The 22,251-nt window shown below is 40.6% G+C and overlaps 1 protein-coding gene across 2 annotated transcripts in view; it reads right to left on the bottom strand.

The window, feature by feature from the left end:
* Nucleotides 1–7,938: 7,938 nt before the first annotated feature.
* man1a2 (mannosidase, alpha, class 1A, member 2) overlaps nt 7,939–22,251 on the bottom strand; it is a 157,459-nt gene continuing 143,146 nt past the window's right edge. For both annotated transcript variants that reach the window (XM_086220777.1, XM_086220778.1), the window contains exons 10-14: nt 21,705–21,820; nt 19,147–19,366; nt 18,497–18,669; nt 15,824–15,939; nt 7,939–11,108 (exon numbers count right to left, since the gene is read on the bottom strand). In XM_086220777.1, coding sequence (XP_086076903.1) covers nt 10,973–11,108; nt 15,824–15,939; nt 18,497–18,669; nt 19,147–19,366; nt 21,705–21,820 — 761 coding nt within the window. In that variant the 3' untranslated portion in view covers nt 7,939–10,972. The remainder of the gene's footprint in view (nt 11,109–15,823; nt 15,940–18,496; nt 18,670–19,146; nt 19,367–21,704; nt 21,821–22,251) is intronic.

Here is a 22,251-nt window from a genome sequence, read left to right as displayed (position 1 = left end):
AGTGAAGAGAAACCAGCAGCGGGGTGACATGTGCCCTTTTGGGCTGGTTGAAGACCAGACGTGCTGCTGCATTCTGGATCATCTGCAGAGGCTTGAATGAGCATGCAGGGAGGCCTGCCAGAAGAGAGTTGCAGTAGTCAATGCATGAGATGACAAGAGCCTGAACCAGAAGCTGTGTGGTCTGTTGGGTCAGGAAGGGTCTGATCTTCCTGATGTTGTAGAGGGCATAACGGCAAGACTGAGAAACTGAGGCCACATGAACCTTAAAGGTCAGCTGGTCATCAATCATGACACCCAGGTTTCTGGCTGAGTTTGTGGGCACAAGTAGGCTCAAGTAGGCTCGAGTTATTTACATAGCACCAAATCACAACAAAAGTTTTCACAACACTATACAAGCAGAGCAGGTCTAGTACCACACTCCTTCAATGAATTTACACCCAACAATTCTCTATGAGTAAGCACATCCTGCAACAGTGGCAACAAAAACCTTAATTTTAACAGACAGGAACACAGAGCAGACCCAGGCTCAATGGGGACGGCCTTCTGCTTTGACAGGTTGTGGGGAGAGAGAGCAGGAGAGCGGGGCAGAGACAAAGACAGATCATGGAGAGAGACAGATATACAGAAGGAAAGAGAGGGACAGAGATAAAGAGAGAGAGAAAGGGAAGAGACTGATGGACAGACGGACGTGAGCAGATGGGGCTATGGGTGGCAGCTTGAGCTTCTTCAAGTCTGTAGCCTCCACCAGCAGCGCTCGGGATCTGGGAAGCGGGGAGCCAGAGAAGAAGATGAGTTAGTAACACGTATGATTATGATTTATAGATGACACATATAGGAGAACAGAGAGGAAAGAGAGGAGGAGATAGAAGCCCAGTGCACCATGGGAGATTCCCCTGCAGTCTCAGCCTATAGCAGCCCTAACTATAAGCTTGATCAAAGCTTGGCCAGGGTAATGCCATCCAGGCTACCTTTCTCATTAGATAAAGTGTTCTTAAGGTGTTTTGGGCCCAGCACAAAAACTTCAACTTTCCTTCCATCCTCTATTAAGGGTAGCGTGGGGGCTGGAGCCTATCCCAGCTGCCTTCAGGCGAGAAACAGGGTACACCCTGAATGGGTCACCACTCCATTGCAGGGCCAGTGCATACAGACAGACAACCATTCGCTCCCACAGCCACACTTACAGTCAATTTAGAGCCTCCGATTAACCTAGTTCCCCACTTGCATGTCTTTGGACTGTAGGAGGAAGCCAGAGTGACAGGCGAGAACCCACGCAGGGTGGTGGAGGGGGTCGAGTTTGGTCGCGGGAGGATGTCGTTTCTGCTTTTTGCAGATGATGTGTTCCTCTTAGTTCCATCAAACCTCAACCTCCAGCTCTTACTGGGACAGGTCGCAGCTGAATGTGAAGCGGCAGGGATGAGAATCTGCACTTCCAACTCTGAGGCCATGGTCCTCAGCTGGAAAAGGGTGGCCTGCCCACTCCAGGTCGGGGGGGAGGTCCTGCCTCAGATGTAAGAGTTAAAGTATCTTGGGATCTTGTTCGCAGTGAGGGTAGGATGGAGCGGGAGATTGACAAGCAGATTGGCGCAGTGTCTGCAGTGAAGTGGGTCCAAAACTAGTCGATTGTTGTAAAGAGGGAGCTTAGCCAAAAGGCGAAGCACTTGATTTACTACAATCTACATTCAAACCTTTACCTCTGGTCATGAGCTTTAAGTAATGACTGAAAGAACAAGATCATGAATACAAGCAGCTGAAATGAGTTTCCCCCACAGGGTGGCTTGGCTCTCCCTTAGAGATGGGGTGAGAAGCTCAGTCAGGGACTCAGAGTAGAGCCACTCCTCCTCCATGTTGAGAGGAGTCAATTGAGGTGGTTCAAGCATCTAGTGAGGATGCCTCCTGGACGCCTCCCTTGGTGGGTTTTCCGCCTGGTGGAAGTGACTGGGGAGAGGACAGTCTGGGCGTCCTTGCTGAGGCTGCTGCCCCCACAACCCAGACCAATGATAAGCGATGATACCAATGATAAGCAGAGGACAACGAGGACGAGGGTCATCCATGTGTTTATTTCCTTTAGACAGGCCTCCAGTGTAGTCAGCTGATTTGATTCATGTGGATGCATTGATAAGTACAGCTGCATACACACCGTTCCACCATAACTCTCCACAGGAGCACAACTAGCTCATCCTGTCAAAAACTGTGAGCTCTCTACTCTGACTAGTCTTCTCCCGTTACACAAAGCTGGAAAGAATAAAAACTAGATATTCTGTATTACCGTTTCTCACACAATGGTGCCAACTACCCGGGATACTTTGCCTGACTCCCTGAACCTAAACAACAGCTGGCTAACAAGCTAACAAGCTGACTAAACTGGAGGCCTGACCCATAATGTCCTTTTATTAAACCCTGACAAAATTGAAGTCATTGTCCTGGGCCCAAAACACCTTAGAGACACCCTATCTACTGAGATAGGTACCCTGGATGGCATTACCTTGGCCCCCAGCATGACCATAAGGAACCTAGGAGTTCTCTTTGATCAGGATCTGTCCTTTAACTCCCACATTAAGCAAATTTCTAGGACTGCTTTCTTTCATTTACTAAACATTGCTAAGATCAGACACATCCTGTCTCAAAAAGATGCAGAAAAATTAGTCCATGCTTTGGTCACTTCCAGGCTGGATTACTGCAATTCCCTCCTATCAGGCTGCACCAGTAGGTCCCTAAAGACTCTCCAGCTGGTCCAAAACGCTGCTGCCTGCGTGTTGACGAGAACTGGTTGAAGAGACCATGTCTCTCCTGTACTGGCTTCTCTGCATTGGTTCCCTGTCAAATTCAGAATAGAATTTAAAATTCCTATTCTGACATACAAAGTCCTTGACAATCAGCCACCTTCATGTTTGACTGAGCTCATTGTCTCCTTTAACCCAACGAGAACCCTTCGCTCCTAGAATGCAGGGTTACTTGTGGTTCCTAGAGCTTCTAAAAGTAGAATGGGAACCGTTTCCCAGTTTTGGTCCGAGATGCAGACACCCTCTTTACATTTAAGATTAGACTTAAGACCTTCCTTTTCGATCAAGCTTTTAGTTTGGGCTGCTATAGGCTGAGACTGCGGGGGGATCTCCCATGGTGCACTGGGCTTCTCTCTCCTCCTCTCTTTCCTCTCTGTCCTCCTACCTACCCTACTCCTACCCTGTTTCTCGCCTGAAGGCAGCTGGGATAGGCTCCAGCCCCCACGCTACCCTTAATAGAGGATGGATGGAAAGCTGAAGTTTTTGTGCTGGGCCCAAAACACCTTAAGAACACTTTATCTAATGAGAAAGGTAGCCTGGATGGCATTACCCTGGCCAAGCTTTGATCAAGCTTATAGTTAGGGCTGCTATAGGCTGAGACTGCGGGGGGGTCTCCGCATCCCAGATCCGGAGTGCTGCTGGAGGAGGCTGCAGACCTGAAGAGGCTCAAACAGCCACCTGTAGCACCACCTGCTCACGTCCCCGTTTGTCCATCAGTCTCTTCCCTTTCTCTCTCTCTCTTTATCTCTGGCCTTCGCTTTCCTTCTGTATATCTGTCTCTCTCCATGATCTGTCTTTGTCTCTGCTCCACTCTTCGTTGCCACTGTTGCAGGATGTGCTTGCTCATGGAGAATTGTTGGGTGTAAATTCATTGAAGGAGTGTGGTACTAGACCTGCTCTACTTGTAAAGTGTCATGAGATAACTTTTGTTGTGATTTGGTGCTATATAAATAAAATTGACTTGACTTGACTCAAAGCTCTCTTTTATATCCTACATAGTGAAATAAATGCCAACCCGAGATCAACACATTAAGAATGTTGTATGTTGTGCATATTTAGGGTCTTTTGATGGAGCTATGCTTACCTGCCAATCCACTACCATTCATTGTGCTTAGCTAACTGGCAATCAGTTGGTCTCTATGAGGCTCAGCTCCCCAATACATCACAGAGGAGGGAAGAGAATTTATCTGTTTGTGTGGCACTGGGGAGGATAGATAACAAGCAGATTTTACAGAACACTGGTGTGTTTAAGAATCACTTTTCAGCACACATGAAAAGAGGTAGTGATGTTTTCTGATTTGGTTTTATAACACAGTTTTACAACATGTTGATCGTTTAATGTAAACACAAATGCATAACCTACAGTGTGACTTTTTAAAAGGAAAATATTGGTTTCAAATTCTGAATCATTATTTACAGAGAAAATACAAATGAAAACGTATGAGGCAGGAGTGCCATTGTATCATCTGGTATTCCAACTTCCCTTTTTGACTTCTCTGAAAACTAGAGTCATAATTGTCACAAAGGACATACATCACTGTCTCATTACATAAGAGAGAAAAAGGGATGTAAGTTGTAAAAGGAAACCCCTGTACTCAAAAAAATTTGCCAGCCTCACCTAAAAAAGTCTGCACTTTGGGGGTTGGAGATGATCCAGTAAAGAAGAGAACTGACTTCATGTTGACTAGTTCATATGTCAGAGGTTTTTTTTTTTTTTTTTTTTTTACAGCTAATAAGACTTGTCCTACTCCAGATGACAATCGTACATCAGAAAGCTGACTATTTGGGACTTGAGTGATACTGGTGAAGCAGTAAGGCTTATGTTGGTACTACTTGGACAAAAGATCCACTAGTTGCTGAAAAAGTGTAACTAATAAGAGTTTTTGTTCAAATTGTGTCAGAAAATTTTGAACAACTACTGTCATGAGATACCCAACTAGAGGTGACAAAGACTTAGCTAATAGATGGTAAACGGACTCATTTTATATAGCACTTTCTACTGTAGTGGCACTCAAAGCAATTTACAGTGTCATCTCATTCACCCATTCACACATTGATGGTGGAGGCTGCAATGCAAGGTGACACCCTACTCATCATGTGCAATTTTGGGCTCAGTATCTTGCTCAAGGACACTTCAACACGGTCACTGGGTGAAGTAAGGATACCAGCAACCCTTTAGTTGCTAGATGGCCAATCTACCTTCAAGCCATGTTGCCCCAATAATAGAGTATGCAGATATGTGAGATATCGACTGTCCATATTACAGCCCTGGTTTGCCACCCGTTCACCCCATTTAGTGTCAAATACCATTTTACCTCCTAGACGGCTACTCTGCCTCTGACCCATGCCAGCCCTCTTCTGTTAATGGTCACAGGCTGGGGGGGCGAAGGTGGGGGTGTGCTGGAGCCCATCCCAGCAGACACTGGGTGAGAGGCAGCGTTCACCCTGGATTGCCAATTCGTTGCAGGGTCATCAGTAGCAATAAGGGGTTCAGAATCTTGCTCATGGATACTTCAACATTGTCACCGGGAGGAGTGCTGATCAAACTAGCCACCCTTTGGTTGCTAGATGGCCACTCTACCTCAGAGCCAAGCTCCCCGGTGACATCTATCCATCCCAGCTGACACTGGGTGAAGGACAGGGTACACCCTGGATGGCCAGTCCATCGCAAGGTCATCAGGAGCAAATAGGGGTTCAGTATCTTGCTCATGGATACTTCAACATGGTCACCGGAAGGAGTGAGGATCAAACCAGGCACCCTTCGGTTGCTAGATGGCCACTCTACCTCTGAGTCATGCCCCTCAGTGGCATCTGTCACTTGAATGTAAAAGCAACTGATAATCTATTGGATAAGCTGTACAACAAACTAGTATGACACACTATGTATTAACAAACTGAAGCCTCCACACAGTCTATTAATCAAAACTGGCCATGATAATCCGCATAAAGCCAGGAGGGGTAATGTATTATACTGCATTAGTTTTATCTAGGTGTACCTAATAAAAAGATGAATTAGTGTATATGACATAAAAGCTCCTTGGTGTCACCAAAGTTCATTCTTTGGGGACAAAGTCTACAAACCTACCTGCCTGATGAAGTTGCAGGATTGGGTGTTTTAACAAATGCAAAAAGCATTTTGAAATTCAGTATGGATTCAGAAAACCTCTTGCTTTGAACCACTACTACTGAAGTTTACTGTAGTTCAACAATGAGACTGGTCCAAGTCCATTCACACCTTCTCCCTCTGGTCCAGCCTCCTGTCTGCCCTCTTACCTTCCACTGCCATCTCATTTATCCAATCACTGTTTACCATCTGTTCTTCTATCATGTCAGGAACAAGAGGGAGAGCATCCTCAACTCGCAGGAACCCTCCATCATCCTAATTCCACTTCCCACCAGGGAGAGCGATTGGTTCTTTATAAATGTCATTTGGGTAGCTTTCTAGTATGTAAGGCATCACCTTAATAGTGAAATAGTGACCTTCTGCTATTTAATTACACAGTTTACTCTAAGTGGAATAGGCGTAATAACACTGAGCAGGTTTAGATGGATTCAGGCTGACATTTAACAGTTTCTTTGAAATACTGAATATGATCTAATACCATTTGCCGCTAATACTACAAAAATGTGAAACTGGCTGAGAAATAACTGAATACTTAATTGATGAAGAACTGACATTTACCATCCCAATAGCAGAGTCCCAGTTTCACATACAAACCTGCAAATTACTTTTCAAGGACATGTATTTTCATTTCCCATCCATTTACAACCTTTAATACAAGAAAAGAAATGTATAAATGAATTACTACATGAAATACTAAACTGCAATCTTTTTCTCTCTGTTTTACATTCATATTTACCCAAATATTCTTAAAAGCTACCGATATTAAAATTGATATGGATTATCTTTGGGAAGAGATGATAAGATGGCATCAACATAGCAATACATTTTCATCATTTAGCTTGAGAGAAGTAACAGTTTTGATTACCAAGTAATAGCATGGTACTTCAGTGTGTCTTTCACATATTATTACTTAAAGCAATATTACATTCTCCAAAAAATACAGTGGTTGTGAAAGAAATTGTGTGCTTATAGAGGGAAAACACAGTGTGTTGTTAATGCAGTAAATTTTCCCCTTAACAGTAAAATCAATTGCTACATAATGCTAACATGCTAATGTTTTCAGCAGACATAATGTTGATCATTAATGCATTACGAGAACAACAAGTAAAAGTTAAACACAAACAGCGTTGGCTGGCCAAATCAATATTTTGACATTCATTTTGACATTCATGAAGGGAAATTTTAAGCAGTTGAAATCAAAAGATGGGACAGACGGGGTACAAAAATAAATTTATTTTACATCTGGTTTTGTAATGCCATCCTCTTCTTCGTTCATCTAAAGTCTGTAACATTACAAGGTTATAAACACAGATACATGCCCAGTCTTAAGCACAGTAACAAAACTCAGTATCGTCCAGTGTTGAAGTAGGTGCTACAGAAAGCATCACTCTTCATTACTCATCACTTTTCATAACATCTTTATTGAATTTGTGTCTCAGTTTTAAACATATTTACAGATACTTTAATTTCATTTTTAGTTAAGTAAAAATACAAATACAGAACACTCAATTTTCAAACTCCAAGTCGCTCTTAGCGACAGCCCAGGCTTCTCCTTGACTCCTTCCTCCCTATTAGCTATAGTTGGTGATTATGTCAGACGGGTTGAGGGTTATGGGGAGGTGTAAAGGCTGACAGGCAACACTACATTGTATCAATAGACCATTATGACACCTGCAACCAGACAAAAGACGGGGGGGGGGGGGGGGGGGTGTTGATGATGAATGGATGACAGGAATAAGGGTGAAGGAAATGTTGAATGAAACAAATATTCATTATGTACACTGATAGACGGTGAGGGACGTTTGGCCACTTTTTACGACAAAAACTGAGCGCAGTTGCAGTTTTTTCCACATCATTAACTAAAGTTGATTCAACATGAACTAAGCTCAGCTTTAATTTGACAGAAGTCAGATCAAAGCTGTTACATTCAGTTGACCTTAAGTTCTTGAAACAACAAAAAATGAAAATTAAAATGTAATTCCTGGGCCAAATCAGGATCTAATTTGATTGAAAAGTAAGCATTTCTGATTACTAAAAAAAAAATCTGGCATGTCTTCAGATTAGATCACCATTTTTGTGCTGATTTTAGATTGATTCTTCATGGGGATCATTACATCACAGCATTTTACGATAACTAAGTTTAATAATATCGCAACAACCTCTCCCATTGTCCATTTACATCTCTGCACACAGTGATGATGATCATGTATTGATGTACATGTGAAAAGCAAATAATCTGTTGTTTAGGAGCACACACAGGTATGGCTTTATTGAAAGATGAGCACCTTGACTGCAACAATGGCAAATTAAAGTTGGGTCAACAATTGCATTTTTGTCAACTAAATGCAGGGAAGTGATTTCAAAGTTTTCTTTACACGGACCAGTTATATTCAGGGCTAATCAACGGATCTCAAGCATGTATCACATGAGAACCTCAGTTTCATTTCACAGTTCTGCATGTCAGAGGAAAGACAAAGAAGACAATTTATGAAAATGCTTTTATATCATAATGATGTCTTACATAACACAAACTATAGGAAGTAGAAGAGCACAGTACCTGTGAAGGCGTTTGACAGTAAGGCTCAAAAATAACAAAAATGAACACACATTAAAAAAAAAACAACTTCCTGGTTTAGTGCAAATCCTACTCTTCAGTTTCAACACCTGCATAAAACATATTTAAAGGTCAAACCATGTCTTGTTCCCTCCTCTACCTGATGTGTCCAAACAAGTTAAATTTGGAAGCGACAAACAATACGAATGAGACAGTTTAAAAAAAAAATCATTTCCAAGCATTTATCGCACACAAAAATGTTTTAGAACAGGGTTACTAACCCTGCCCAAATGTCTGTATTTTTAATTTTACAATACTTAACACATTAGGAAAAGCTTGAAATCATGATTAACGTTGATTCTTTCTTGGTTAAGTTATTTGTTAGTCCAACAACATTGAACACAGCTCACAAAAAAAATGAAGAAAATTGTTATTCCAATCATTATGTTCACATGTAGTTTCCTCTGCCATTCAGTTTATGTTTTGAGAATTACTCAGTCCTTCACAACAACTGTCTTAAGTGCTTTTTGGTAGATGTGGGTCAGTGGGCCTTCTGTGCACAGAGCTGTATTATTCTGTGGCTGTGCTTTCTGCTTCAAATAGCTTGAAAATTTAAGTCTTAACTGATATTCCTTTTTTACTTTCTGTAGTACCTCAGCATTACAATGCCGGGTGTCAGTCTCTATATGGAGGACGCACTGACACCCATCTACAGTAGTTAACTGTTAACAGTTAACTACTGTAGATGGGTGTCAGTCTCTATATGGAGGACGCACTGACACCCATCTACAGTAGTTAACTGTTAACAGTTAACTCAGCATTAGCTGAATATTTTTAATGTAGCCTTACTGTAAGGGTTACCATTTTTTCCTACATCATTGACATAGTTGGAGGTTTCAGCAGCACATGTGCATTACTGGACTGACATTACTTCATTCCACAAACCTAATTTCCCCAAACCCATTTCTTTAATGATATGATGTTGGCCTTTGTAGTTGATCAGTAAATATTAGTCATATCAGTCAGTGCAGCAGCTGCTCAGGATTCACTTAACAATTCAGACAAAATACAACATGTTAGCAGCAACATACTCTGTTCTTACTCGGCCAAATGTATAACATTTTTCTGATTTCTGGACCAAAGTTGTTAAGTTACTTTCATGTGGTTGGGTTTCTAAAGAAATGATAAAAAATATTGAGATCAAAAATCAAGGTTCAGATTTTTAAGAGTGCGTGAGCTGTTTTGGACACGGAGGTTAGGAGAGATTAAAATGTTGCAGTCAAAATATGAACAAATAAATTAATATTGGAAGAAGAGGAAGAGGAGGAAAGTGACAGAGTTTGACACCACACTGATTTCATGCCACATGATATGAGTTGTTCAACAGTAAGACACTGGAAGGCCATTTATTCAGGTCTTTCAGCGTTACTGCTCGTCTCTTCATTACTCTTCCCTTACAAAGTGCACAAAAAAGTGATTTACAGCACAACCAGCACACACTCATATGTAAGTCTCATCCCACAATATTGGACCAAAAAATGAGGAGAATGGAGTTTGAATGAAATGGAAATGGAAAAGGGGGAAATGGGAACTGAACAGGACGAAAAAGAGAGACAGGTGAGACCAAAGCTGTGGTATAATGTGATCACAAAGGGTGGAAAATAAAACAGCAGCATCCAATCGAGTAGCAGCAGGATGGTTTGGGGGGAAACTGAAGCTCTGTGTTGTCTCTCAAGTGGAAAAATGGAGGTGGTTAAGACCAGGAGGCCGCCTGTTGTCCCCATGTAGTTACTGCTCCACTCACAATATGGTCCACATCCCGGAAAATTCTATGGAGAGGTGGAGCTTGTTGCCATGCAACCTTGCCTCCTTTTCATGTGATGAGCCACTGACAGTTCAAGGTCAAAGTTCATTTGATGAAGATTAAACAAGAGGAGGGCCAGGGTGAGGTTAGGGAAAAAAGTGGAGGGCTTTGATTAAACCCTGTGTCCCCTTTTACAATTTATCCAGAAGTTAAACAAAAACACACCTTTACCAACAGACCCTGCAAAACCCCCCAATCTGTTTGCGTGAAAAACCGAAAAATGACAAAGAAAACAGAAAACTGTGTGATCCATCACAAAGCCCATATGAACTCTAAGTGCTTCAGAGTCGACAGTATATGGGAATGTTTGGTCTAGTCAATCAGGAAAAACACAGAAAATAACAACAACAAAAAAACTAAATCAAGCCTCTGGTTTGGAGCTCAGTCCTTCAGAGAGTCAATTCAAGAGAAGCACACTGTCCTTCTGACTAAAGCAGAGAAGACAGTGCAATGGTGTCAGAGTAAAACAAGAGATTCAACAGTGTTTGCAGGACATCTCTCTGTCCTGTCCATCTGGTTGATATCTGCAGTCCAAAAGCAGTTGAGAGCCCGTAGAGTTGGATCCAAGTCTGTTCAGAGTAGGTTGGTGGGTTTTCTGGCAGGCAGGCAACCACAGGTCAGACAAGTGGTACCCTCCTGGTCCTGTTCACCTACCGCTGAGCTAGGTCGCTGCCAGGCAGGGTGATGTTACCCAAGTGAAGGACAGGAAGTGGATGAGCTTCTGTGTTGAAGACCCAGTTTTCCAACGGCATCAGATCATCGCTGGAGAACAACAGGTACAGATACCTAAGTAGTTGTGGGGGAGTTGGGGGTTCACAGAGGGAAGGAAAAGGAGAAAGGGGATATGAGAAAAAGGAGAAAAGAGTTTCTGTGACTGGATAATACAACATGTCTTCAAACAACGAATAATTCCTCTGGTTTGTGAAAGACAAATGACTTAAGACCTGGATCAGTTTTTTTAAAGATTGGTAGGTGATTTGACTCCGTAGTTCATATGAAGAATATTCTTGCACCAACAAATACAAGCCTGTCTTACAAGGGATTCAAAATAGATTTATAAAATAAAATAAAAATGTCTTTAAAAATGTCTTTCATCTGTTTCTGTAAATCACTCTATAAATAGGAGGTGATATTGTTTCAGGAAAATTTGACAGAATCCAGGAAATGCAAAAGAAAGTAAAAAAAACCCACACCTGAGTCATCTGTCATTTTGAGTTGAGTCATTTTTTTTCTTTTTTGTACTTTTGCAGGGATGTGACAATCCTATACTTTGTATTGAAGATCAGATCAGATCATTGCTCAGATATGGTAAACATAATCTGGTCCATTAACCCAGAGGTGTACATAAAATGCAAAAGCAGACACTGAGCAACATACCTAAGAGAGAGGAATCAGGAATAACACAGAGCACTGCATAACTTAACAAGGTTGACTGTACGGAAGGAAGGAAAATAGAAGGATATTTGTTTAATATTTATCAATGCATTTTTAGGTGGCAGGTGAAGCAAAGCAATGAGAGAAACAGATTATAAGGCAAAGAGAGAAAAACGCAATCAGAATCAGCGGATACTCTGTCTGTGGTGTATCAGGGATGAGGAAGTGGCATCATGCCATCCCAACCTTGTTGCATATAGGTTTGGATGTGCTGACCTTTTAACTTTATGATACATTATGAACTTAAAAGGATCTGCATTCATGTCTGTTGAATTTATTTATTTATTTTTTAGCTGATGGGGACTTCACAAGAATATTTGAATGCGACAGTAGAAAGGAAATGAGTGATGTGCATTCAAGCAATAAGTTCGGATAGTCTTTGAGTGACAAACCAAGATTCAATCATAATCTTGATGAAGTGCAACTCGGCTACGTGTATACATACACTCAGTGGACAAGTGACTAAAAAGGATGACATTTAGCTCTTCTATTACAAACACACAGATGAAGCTTAAACTCATCATCAGCTAATGTCAGTTGAACCCAACTTGAACCCAAAGCGCGCTCAAATGCGATGTCTTTGAACAGAGCAGTGTGACCGGCAACAAATCAGTGGACATTTTCCTTTGATGTGATTGGCTCACAGCCATCGGGGGGACAAAGAGTGAGAAGACAGACACCGACTGCAGTCTAAAATGGAGACATTCAGATATCATCATCTCAGTAATCAGCCAGTGTGGCTAGTGACCTTTGAGGCTGACTATAAAGATGTATTTTACTGGCATTTGGCGCTTTGTTTATTTTGGACATCCATAAGTTAACAAAAAGGTGCAAAATAAATCCCTTCTGGCAATGGTACACCCAGCACTTTGTTAGCTCACTTTCTTATGTTTTATATTTATTATTGACATGTCCAATCGATTGACTGACAGAGCAATGAATGACCTCTTTACTCAAGTCAGTCTGCCAAAAACAACTGGTCTTTTTCCTCTCGCTTGGTCATGAAGTTTTTCCTTGTGAATGATATGATAAATTACTCCATCCTTTGCCCCCTTCAACACTGAACATTACAATTTTTGTAAACTTAAAGGTTTGTTCTTAGGGCCTGAGCCTGAAGGTACTTTGTTTGTGTTTCTCCACATAAATAGGGTGTTCTATTTGAGTATGTTTGAAATTAAAAAAAAAAATACAACTAAATCTTTTAATCAATATTTTTATGTGTATTTTTTTTAGGGTGTCCTGATTTAGTTCTTCTTGCCCCTGATCCCAATCTAAGGTAATCAGAATTGGATATCTGCCAATGCTGAGTCCCAATCCTTTACTAGTATCCTGTCACTTCTAGTATAGAACATAATTCTAAATGCACCATAAGACGTTGAATCATGTATTTTCTACCAGTGTGATGGTCTGGTTATCTAAACAAACAATGTCAATCACCCTCTCTGTATACTTTTTGGCCTTGTCTGTTATAACCTCACACAAAATACTCTCACTGCCACCATGATTTCTAACTCACATCACTTGTCAAAGAAAGAGATGAAATTCCCATCAGTTGAAAATGTCTATCTAATGTCACTTGTATTTTCTCTGTAATTTTACTCTAGTTTGAAAGTGTATTAGACTATGCAGTCCACTTAGCTACTTCTTACATCACAATTTGCCGCTGAGTGAGCCTCCAATTAAGCCAGACATCACCAGACCAAATCACATCCGGATAATGCGCGAGTCTGGTTCCCAGGCTGCCCACAATTTGGCTTCTAGCCAAAGCTTTCATCTGCATTCTTCTATCCAATACGGCTATCAACACACTGCAAACAGGCCAATGAGAACCATAAAATGAGCAAGGAAAAACTCCGCAGCAGACTGACCAGAACCACATAGGAGGGATTTCAAAGACCGAACATCCTAAATGGTCACAGAGGACAACAGCACTGCAAAAAATAAACACGATAACAAGATGAAGGACAGGGACCTGGTGAAGAAGATTTTTGTCTGCTCATAAAAGGTGATATCCCTGCTTTATTTGTGAAGAGGTTTAGCTCAGGTTTTCAAACTGTGAAGCGGGCCTCCTCAGTGGTGCTCTGGACAGTTCCAGACGAGGCTCAGTGAATGAAGGTGAAAGAACTATCAGAGCCTCATGTCACACAGCCTATATATATGACCTTTGTAGTAGTTTTGAGGGAATTTAATTGTATTTCTTCTTTCCAAGAGTCAGAGACTAATATGTTTACGCATGACAGATGCTTTTAATGTATTCGGTGTACATAAAACAAAACAAAAACAATAATATAAGCTTGCTTACTTCAAGCTTGCTTGCTAACTGTACCTCCTTACAATACTATAAATGATGTTAAGTAGGGGTGCCTCATTCCAAGCTTTGGATAAGGGGATACACAACCACTGTTGCGGTGGGTGTAGTTGGTCTTTTCATACCTTTAATCATTCATCAGCAAAATGTGTAGATCTATGTATAAATCTCTTTTCAGAGTTACTGCCATAAAGTATCAACCATCAGTACAAAAGTACAACAGACACAAGTAACTACGACAGAGTACTTTATAAGAAGAATACCTTTACTTGCATATTTTTTCAATGCCAGTTTACTTGATGTTGAGTAATATTTCATTAATGTTATTGTATTATGAGTACAGGTTTTAAGTGCAATTCCACCCCAGTCTGACTCTGGCGTAAAATATTACTAGACGAGAAAGATGTTCACGGGGCTGCCAGCAGGGAGAAGCAGATAGCCACTTTAGACTTAGGTTTTCTGTGAGTCACAGTCTGCAAACATGTCCTGTTACTCACTATTATCTATGAGTGATGATGAACCACAGAGATATGCCCAGTAATGTCCGGTGAACATATCAAAATCTCTAAAGGAAAAGTAAGAAAAAAGAGAAAGCAGCCATTCAGAGTACATGACTGAAAAGTTGCTTGAATGTAGCCACAGTGAGTCAAAGTTATTAACTGAATTAGTAAAGACAGGACTTTAGTAGGAAATGCTGCATTTTTGCACTGTGACTGATTTCATACCAACAAGACTGTCATTTTGAGGGACTTTGTAATATGTTTAGCCTTGCCAAAGCCTCATATTGCAATCAGCAGAGCTCATGGCCATTATTTATCCAACAAATATATGACATAAAATGGACATACAATAACGCACACATTATTGGATGCTCTGATGTACAAAATGGTGCTTCTGTGTCTCCTTCGTACAGCCACATGCCCCTCCATCGAGCTAATAATTATCTATCCACGACAACTGTCATAATATTAAAACATATGCTGGCGTTTGATTGATGATGTCAACCCTGTTGACTATGTGTCAGTGACTTCAATCTTATCCACAAGTCCGACCTGCTTTCACATCACTTTTCAGTCATGTCATATAAAACTAGCTGCTTCAGTTGATCAAATAAGTTGTAGATTGCAGTCTCCAGGTCAGACAAGTTTCTCTGCTCAGCTGGATTATGCTTCTCCATATTGTAAAATTGAGAGGTAAGGCTTCCAAAACCAGAGGATATCTAAATGACAGTATCAGCAACTGCATTTATCAACAGCGCATCATTCAGATGCCTTAATTGGCAAGGTGCTACATTCAGATGCACGTTGGTTTCTACACGCAATTGATAAATGAGGGAACATTTAAGCATGTTGTTTTAAGAGGGAATTCTATTAAAGAAATTGTGAGCATATCCTTGAAAGAAACACAGATAAATGTCCATGGTGCTACTACTGTCCTCTTCTTGCTCAAATATCTTACAATCACACAAAACTAACACAAAACTGCTCTAAGACTGTTAAAACTGAGTGCACAAATGGTCAGGTACTAAAAAGCAGACAAAAAAATTTTCAGTCACAATACAGTTTAATATTACACAATTCCTGCAGAATTGCATATCTAAAAATGACAATACATAGTAAATAATGCCCAAATGTCATGATAGTATGAAAGTGGAAAATCAATGTATGGTCCCAGCCCAAATAACTAAATGAGTTACTCCACAGATGTACCAGGGATTCAAGGATGAAGCCAACTAATCAACATATCAGGGATGACTTACTTGAGTGTCTCAGCCAGAAAGAAACTCTGCTGCACATCATCGTACGTTGGGTTGGAAGAGTAGACATCCTTCACCCCAGAAAAGCCTCCGCTCACCCTGCAGTACTTATCAATGGCCTAGAGGACAGCAGGAGAAGAGAGGCAAGAGATGCGGGCAGGAGGAGATATGGAGAGATATAAAGGTGGAGGAAGAGATGGAGAGCAGGGAGAATAGATGGGAACAGTTTTTAATAAATTTACAAAAGTATGTGATAATTAATTTCTTAGCCTGTGAGTTAAGATTGAGTCCTGGGGAAAAGCAGACAGAGTTGAAGCTTAAGCAGACCTTAGGTAAAGATGATTACCACCTGCCTCCTGAGCATTTACACTTTATTCTCCTTTTGTCTGTCGTGCTATTTCCTTTGAGGGAAGTGGAGCCTGTAATGATCTCACAGGTATTTACTACTGTTGCTTTCCAATCAAAGAGAAATCCACATGGACTAACCCTTCGAAACATTTATTTCCTCTTTTTTTTTAACCATCAACAAACAGGATATAACTATGTGATATAAGTATTTTTTTGTTCTCCGTTCATACATAATATCACTCTAATTTCTTTGGGGATTGCCATGAAAATTTCTTTCACAAGTAACACATAAACATAAAAGCTATGTAGTCTTTCCATGCAATGTTTAAGCCATGTTTGTAATAGGTTTGAATTGCAATGTAAATCCCTTTGACTTTGGTTTTCGAGGGTTTTTCTTAGATTCTGCAAACTCGTCCAGTGTAATGTAAATGTTCCAATGAGAGGAAAACAACAAACATGCTGGGACAAGCAGGCTGGTAAGAGTTGGGCTGGTAACATTTAAGAGGTTTTGAAGCCTCCATTTCGTGCTTTGTCGACTCTACACCTCATGAAAAATCCAAAGTAAGAAACGGAAAAACTTCAAAGTCATGGGCACTCAGTATTGTCACACACACTATCACCTCTGGTACTATGGCAACAAAAGCAATAATAACAGAAGTTGAAAACTGCATAAACTGTAGATGGCCTTCAATGTATTTCAATTGTGTTGTCTTACGTGTGTGTCCACATACATCTCAAAATCCCAGAGGCCACTGGAAAACATTTTAAATATATGCAGTGTTTTTGAAGGAACTGAATGAAAGGGTATGAAGCGTGCCTATTCTCAGTGAAAAATAATGGCCAGAGAACGGTTTGACCTTTGGGATACAGATTTCCTTATTTCATCAATTTATTCCACAAGACATTTGCAAGAAATCCTAATTAACATTTTAATGATGAGTTAGAGAACAGTTTTGTGAGGTTACAGTGACCTTGGCCTTCGGTCATCAAATTTGTATTGGTTCGTCTTTGAGTCCAGGGAGGCATTTGTTCCAAACTTGAAGGAATTTTCTTAAGATGTTTTGAGATGCCGCCAATATTAAGTTAGCATTAGCATGCTAAAGAGCAGGAAGTTATTTCATGCTATTCAACACTGGGATATACCATTATAGGTACTGCCTTGTTTCATCTTAAAAGTATCATTTATCCAAGGTGTTGATAGGAACTTGAAAATAATTTGTGAGGTTATACTGCCTAAAATGGTCATTTACTCAAAGCCAGAAAGTGAAGCTTTCCAATGGTCACTCAGTGTAAAATGTCACACCTCTTTAGTTGTCATGATGATGCAGCTTCAGTGACATGCAGCGTGAGCAGGAACTTTTTATGCTTCACACAGACATAGAATGGGTTGACGTGCTCTGAACAGGAGTTCCTTTGATCAAAACTGTAACTCCGTTCAGCTTCATTTTTGACAGTGAAACACACCAAGATCTCAAGAAAAATGGGGATGTACTTTATTTTCTGGTGGATCGAAAATAATGACAGGAACATGAATTACAAAACAAGAGGGGCTTTTAAAATCTGTTGAACATAACACTAGAGTCAGAGGGAAAGCTGCAGTTTCTACAGTGGCTGAGAGAGCTTCACGCAATACAACTGCAATGCAAATAAAAAAGCCAGGACATTGTTGGGGGAGTTTGTGGGGATTTTTGTTGCGATGGTTGTTCAAACACCACCATTAGTAATTTCACACTTGTCCCAATTTACACACTTGTTTTGGTGTAATTTATTGTTTGGGTTTTCTCAAAGCTGTGGGGGGAACTACACACCGCAAAACTGAGGCAGACCAATAACAAAAACCTCCAGTGCAAGAGCTTTTCCTCGCAAGCCCATAATAAATAGAACGCAGAAACCAGAGACCAGGAGGCTTGTGTCTACTTGCTCCCAGATTTCCATCTGACTTGAAACTGGACGGGTCAGTCACAATTTATGTGAAATGGGGTGGTTTTATTATTTGTACTCGTTTGTTTGTGTGTTTTGCACAAACTTTACCAAGGCAAAGCCATTGTGTTGTGAAAAACCTAACCTGGCAATAGGTCTGAACAGGATTCTAACACTACCCTCACTAAAGGCTTTAGGTTATCTGGGAGAACAGTGTTGTGTACATGTATTTCTGAGAAGTCTAAACAAATCCAGCCAGGAGGTTCACAAAAAAAAAAAAAAAAAAAAGAATTTAGATCAGCGATCAGAGACCAAAAGTCCTCTGGACAGTTCCAAAAATCATGAAGCAATGTTATATTCAATAAATCATGCGAGTGTTTATGAAGAACACAAATGTATGTCCTCTACCTGTGCTGCTTCCCACCCCCACTGCCGGTACTTGGGATCATGGGTGAACCTCCACATGTACCAGTAGGTTTCAATGACTTCTGGACGCAGGATGTAGTACTTCTCATTCTGCCGCACAGCCACTGCCTCCAGGCCACTGTCGAATTTGAAGGCTTCGGGGCCGAGCTTCACCACTTAAAGACAAGAGGTGACAGTGAAGATTAAGTGGACAGTGGAAGGAAGGCAAAGAAAAGCAGTTGTGAGAAAAGTAAAGAGGGGGAGTTTAAATAATGACACAACTCAAAGAAATAAAGGCAATACGTGACATAAAATGATGAAGGGAGGGAAGGAAGAGGGAAAAAAGGGGAGCACATGTTCTTTTGTATGTCATTTGTCTGTCAGCTGGTGATGATTTCAGGCTGGTGTAAGTACATGGAATTGTGTGGTTTTGACAACCCCATTGATTTTATTGCATTGTCATGTTTTTACAAGTTCCATTGTTTTCTGCAAACTAAATAAATCCTGAAGTAATTGAGGTTATAAAATGTTCACTCAGAAGCAGATGAGGCAGCATATATAAACATATATTACTTTATTTAGGTTTAATGCTATGACTAGATACACTTTGTATTAATGTTTGTATGTGCATTCAGCTGCCTTGGCCTGCTTACCTGTCCTGTCGTACGACTCATGACAGGTATGTGCTATCTCAGCACCAAGCTGAAGGTAGTGTCCCGCCTTGTCATCAGGAGAGCCATCAGCACCCAAAGCAAACATGCCCCCAGCAAAGCAGGCCAGGTGGCCCATCTTCTTTTCCAGGTGGCCATTTTTCCACTCACCGATGAATGTCAGACCTCCATTGGATTTGCGTATAAGGTGGCGCTCAATGGCCTGCAAAGGGGTGAAGGGTCATGAAAGAGTAAATTATATTTGCAGGGAGATAAGTGTCAGTTTGAGTGGATAACATTAGAAAAGGGAGAATGGTTACAGTGAGGCGTTCAGGTGTAAGCTGTAGAAATGAGACAGCAGAAGAACATGAAGGATTTAAAATCTAGCCACATTTCTCATCCTTCAGTCTGCTCACTCAATGACACTTTGAAAAAAGACCAGACATCTACGGATTTTTGTCCTGCACTTGTTGTGAGCACTACAGTATAAAGGGAGCTCATCTACTAAAATTTAAACAGCATTTTCAGACAAATACTGGGTTCTACACAGCCAGCTCACCTACCTCTCGCCATCAATGTTCACTGCCAGCCAGCACAAAACAGTACGTTGTGTAGTGCTTAATAACCATCTGTTAATTTCTTTTCATGTGGCATTGTGGGATAGTCTTAGTTAACTATGGTATATAGAGGAGTGCAATGAAAACACTTTTTATAGGCTAAGTATAAAAACTTAAATTTGGGTACTTGCCTATACAGAGTATTGATACGAGTCCTGAAATTTGGTTTTATTTTCATGAGATGTTCTTTCAGAGATTTCCACTAAAATGTAGTCTATTTTGGAAATGTAACAAATTTTCATTACTGACATTTAAACATTCAATTGTTTGTTTTTCAAACAAAAAACAAACATGGCTTTGCCAAACATTTTACTTTAATATAAAACATTTAAAGGATTTCAACCAGCTGCAGGGTATGTGTGATGCACAGCAGGTTAAGGAGTCTGGCCCCACTCATGGCTTTAATCATATTGTTTCGTTATCCTGAAGCACAGCAGAACAGAACTTTTGTGGGACACAAACACAAACATATCATCAAATGCACTTTTGATGGCTTTGCTAGTGTGACCCTAAACTCTTAACTATTTTGCGTCATCCTCATAAGATCCACTGTATAGTTAAGCTACAAAGATGCAGTGCGCCAGCTCAATCCAAATATCAGTGGTGAATGGTGACAACTGAAATATCCTGCCATAGGCTGCTGATGTAAATGATAAATGCATAGTACTTATATTGCACTTTTTCACATTGGAAGTACTCATAGCAGCTTACAATGTCATCTCAATCACCCACTAACACAGACACTAATGGTGGAGGCTGCAATGCAAGGCACCCACCACCTCATCAGGACCAATAAGGGCTTATGAATCTTCCTTAAGGATGACAAGGTTGTCAAGGGAAGTGAGGATTGGACTGGCAACAGGGTTGTCTCTGGACATTTTCTCCAGCATCATCGTCAAAGTTGGTTGTTGTTGCTGTCTCCCCCATCTAGCATGAGCAATACCAAACTCCTTCAACTTGTCTATGTGTTATTTGTTCAGTTGTTTTATCATATTGCATGTGTTGAAGTAGCTACTCTTCCAAACTCCTCTTGACAACTTCCGCAGAGCATATTTGCTTACTGCTTTTATTCTACATTTCCCTTTCCCTTAAACATTCTCCAAAACACAGCCATTGTACATCCCTGCTGCTGCCAAAAAGTGGTATTGAAGTGGTTGTGTGAGTACGACTATGCGTGCAGAGTATCGGATACAATACCAGTACTGGTATCACAATACCAGGGTTGCAGCCCTAATCTAGGGTATAATGAATCTGGCTCTATATCCAGACACCAAAATAAAGTGCCAAGCTCACTATATAGTGGACTACAGAGTAGTAAGTGATTTTGGACAAAGACACCAATTGTAGGAAGAAAATTCACTGGCTTTTTCATTAAGTACACCAATGCAATGTAAAGTAATCTGACATAAATTCAACTTTTATGAAGCTCTATCATTTCAATTCTTCTTAAAACTCCACAAAGGTCATAATTATTTGAGTAAATGTTAAATATTGAGGTTGTTGCTGTACCAGAGTGCACCAGACAAGAAGAAATGTAACACTCCTCTTCATGTATGTACATGAGGTAGCCAAAATTTGACATATGCACAGTTAAAAAAAGGTTTCTCTGCACAATGAAACTCTTGCATTAGATTCCACGTTGACTGGGATCTTAAAAATTAAACATGAGGTTAAACATGAGAATAAAAAGACAAACACAACTGTAAGAAAAGGTGGGGAACCAACCAAAACAAATCTCAGTTATAACAAGCGTAGTTGTATTACCTCTTTCCTGATAGTTTCTATCAAAACTGAAATTTATTATGTTTTAAATGCTGTGCTACTACATCATTTTAATTTCACAGGTACACCATAAGAGGAGGCACCTGAGTGTTATACAAAATGTCATTCAGATTCTTGGAAGGGCATGTCTATGCAATTCACGCGCAGATAAAGATATGGTACCTCTATGGCGTCATCATAAGTCTTGCGGGCTTCAGTGTCTGTCTTGTCAGACATGAGCCAGGCCTTCAGCAGGTACTCATAAAAGCTGTCCCCCAGCCCTCCAACTGAGGTATGATCTAGAGAGAGGTAGGGAGAAAAAAAAAAGGTTAAAAATGCCAGAATGGAAGATCAGGAAGGAACAGACTAACAGTAAAAACAGTGAGAGTCAAAGAAATTGGAAGGCCATAGTGAATTATTCATTTTTCAAGTCTGCCTCACAGTCCTTGGCAAAGTGTAACATCATAAGCATTTATCGAAGCCACAGGCATTTCTTCTTCCTAACACCAGAATGAACTGTATTGGTGGCAGATTGCCTCACACCACCCATTTTGTTTACCCTGCCTGATGCGCTACACATTTCAATGTCCATGATTGTCCTTCTTGTAGTTTGCACAGCTTTCATCGATGTCCCAATGTGACACCACATAGCTAGAGGAGATGCTGCCAGCACTCAGGATGAATACACTGAGAACATTTTCTCCAAAGGACGGTTTGAGCTCAGTTTAAA

This window comes from Aulostomus chinensis, chromosome 12 (assembly GCF_037954235.1).
Source record: "Aulostomus chinensis isolate RoL2024-O1b breed Wild chromosome 12, RoL_Achi_v1.0, whole genome shotgun sequence".
Taxonomy (NCBI): Eukaryota; Metazoa; Chordata; class Actinopteri; order Syngnathiformes; family Aulostomidae; genus Aulostomus; species Aulostomus chinensis.
Note: the sequence above shows the minus strand (reverse complement) of the source record. Positions and strands in the feature narration are given on the sequence as shown.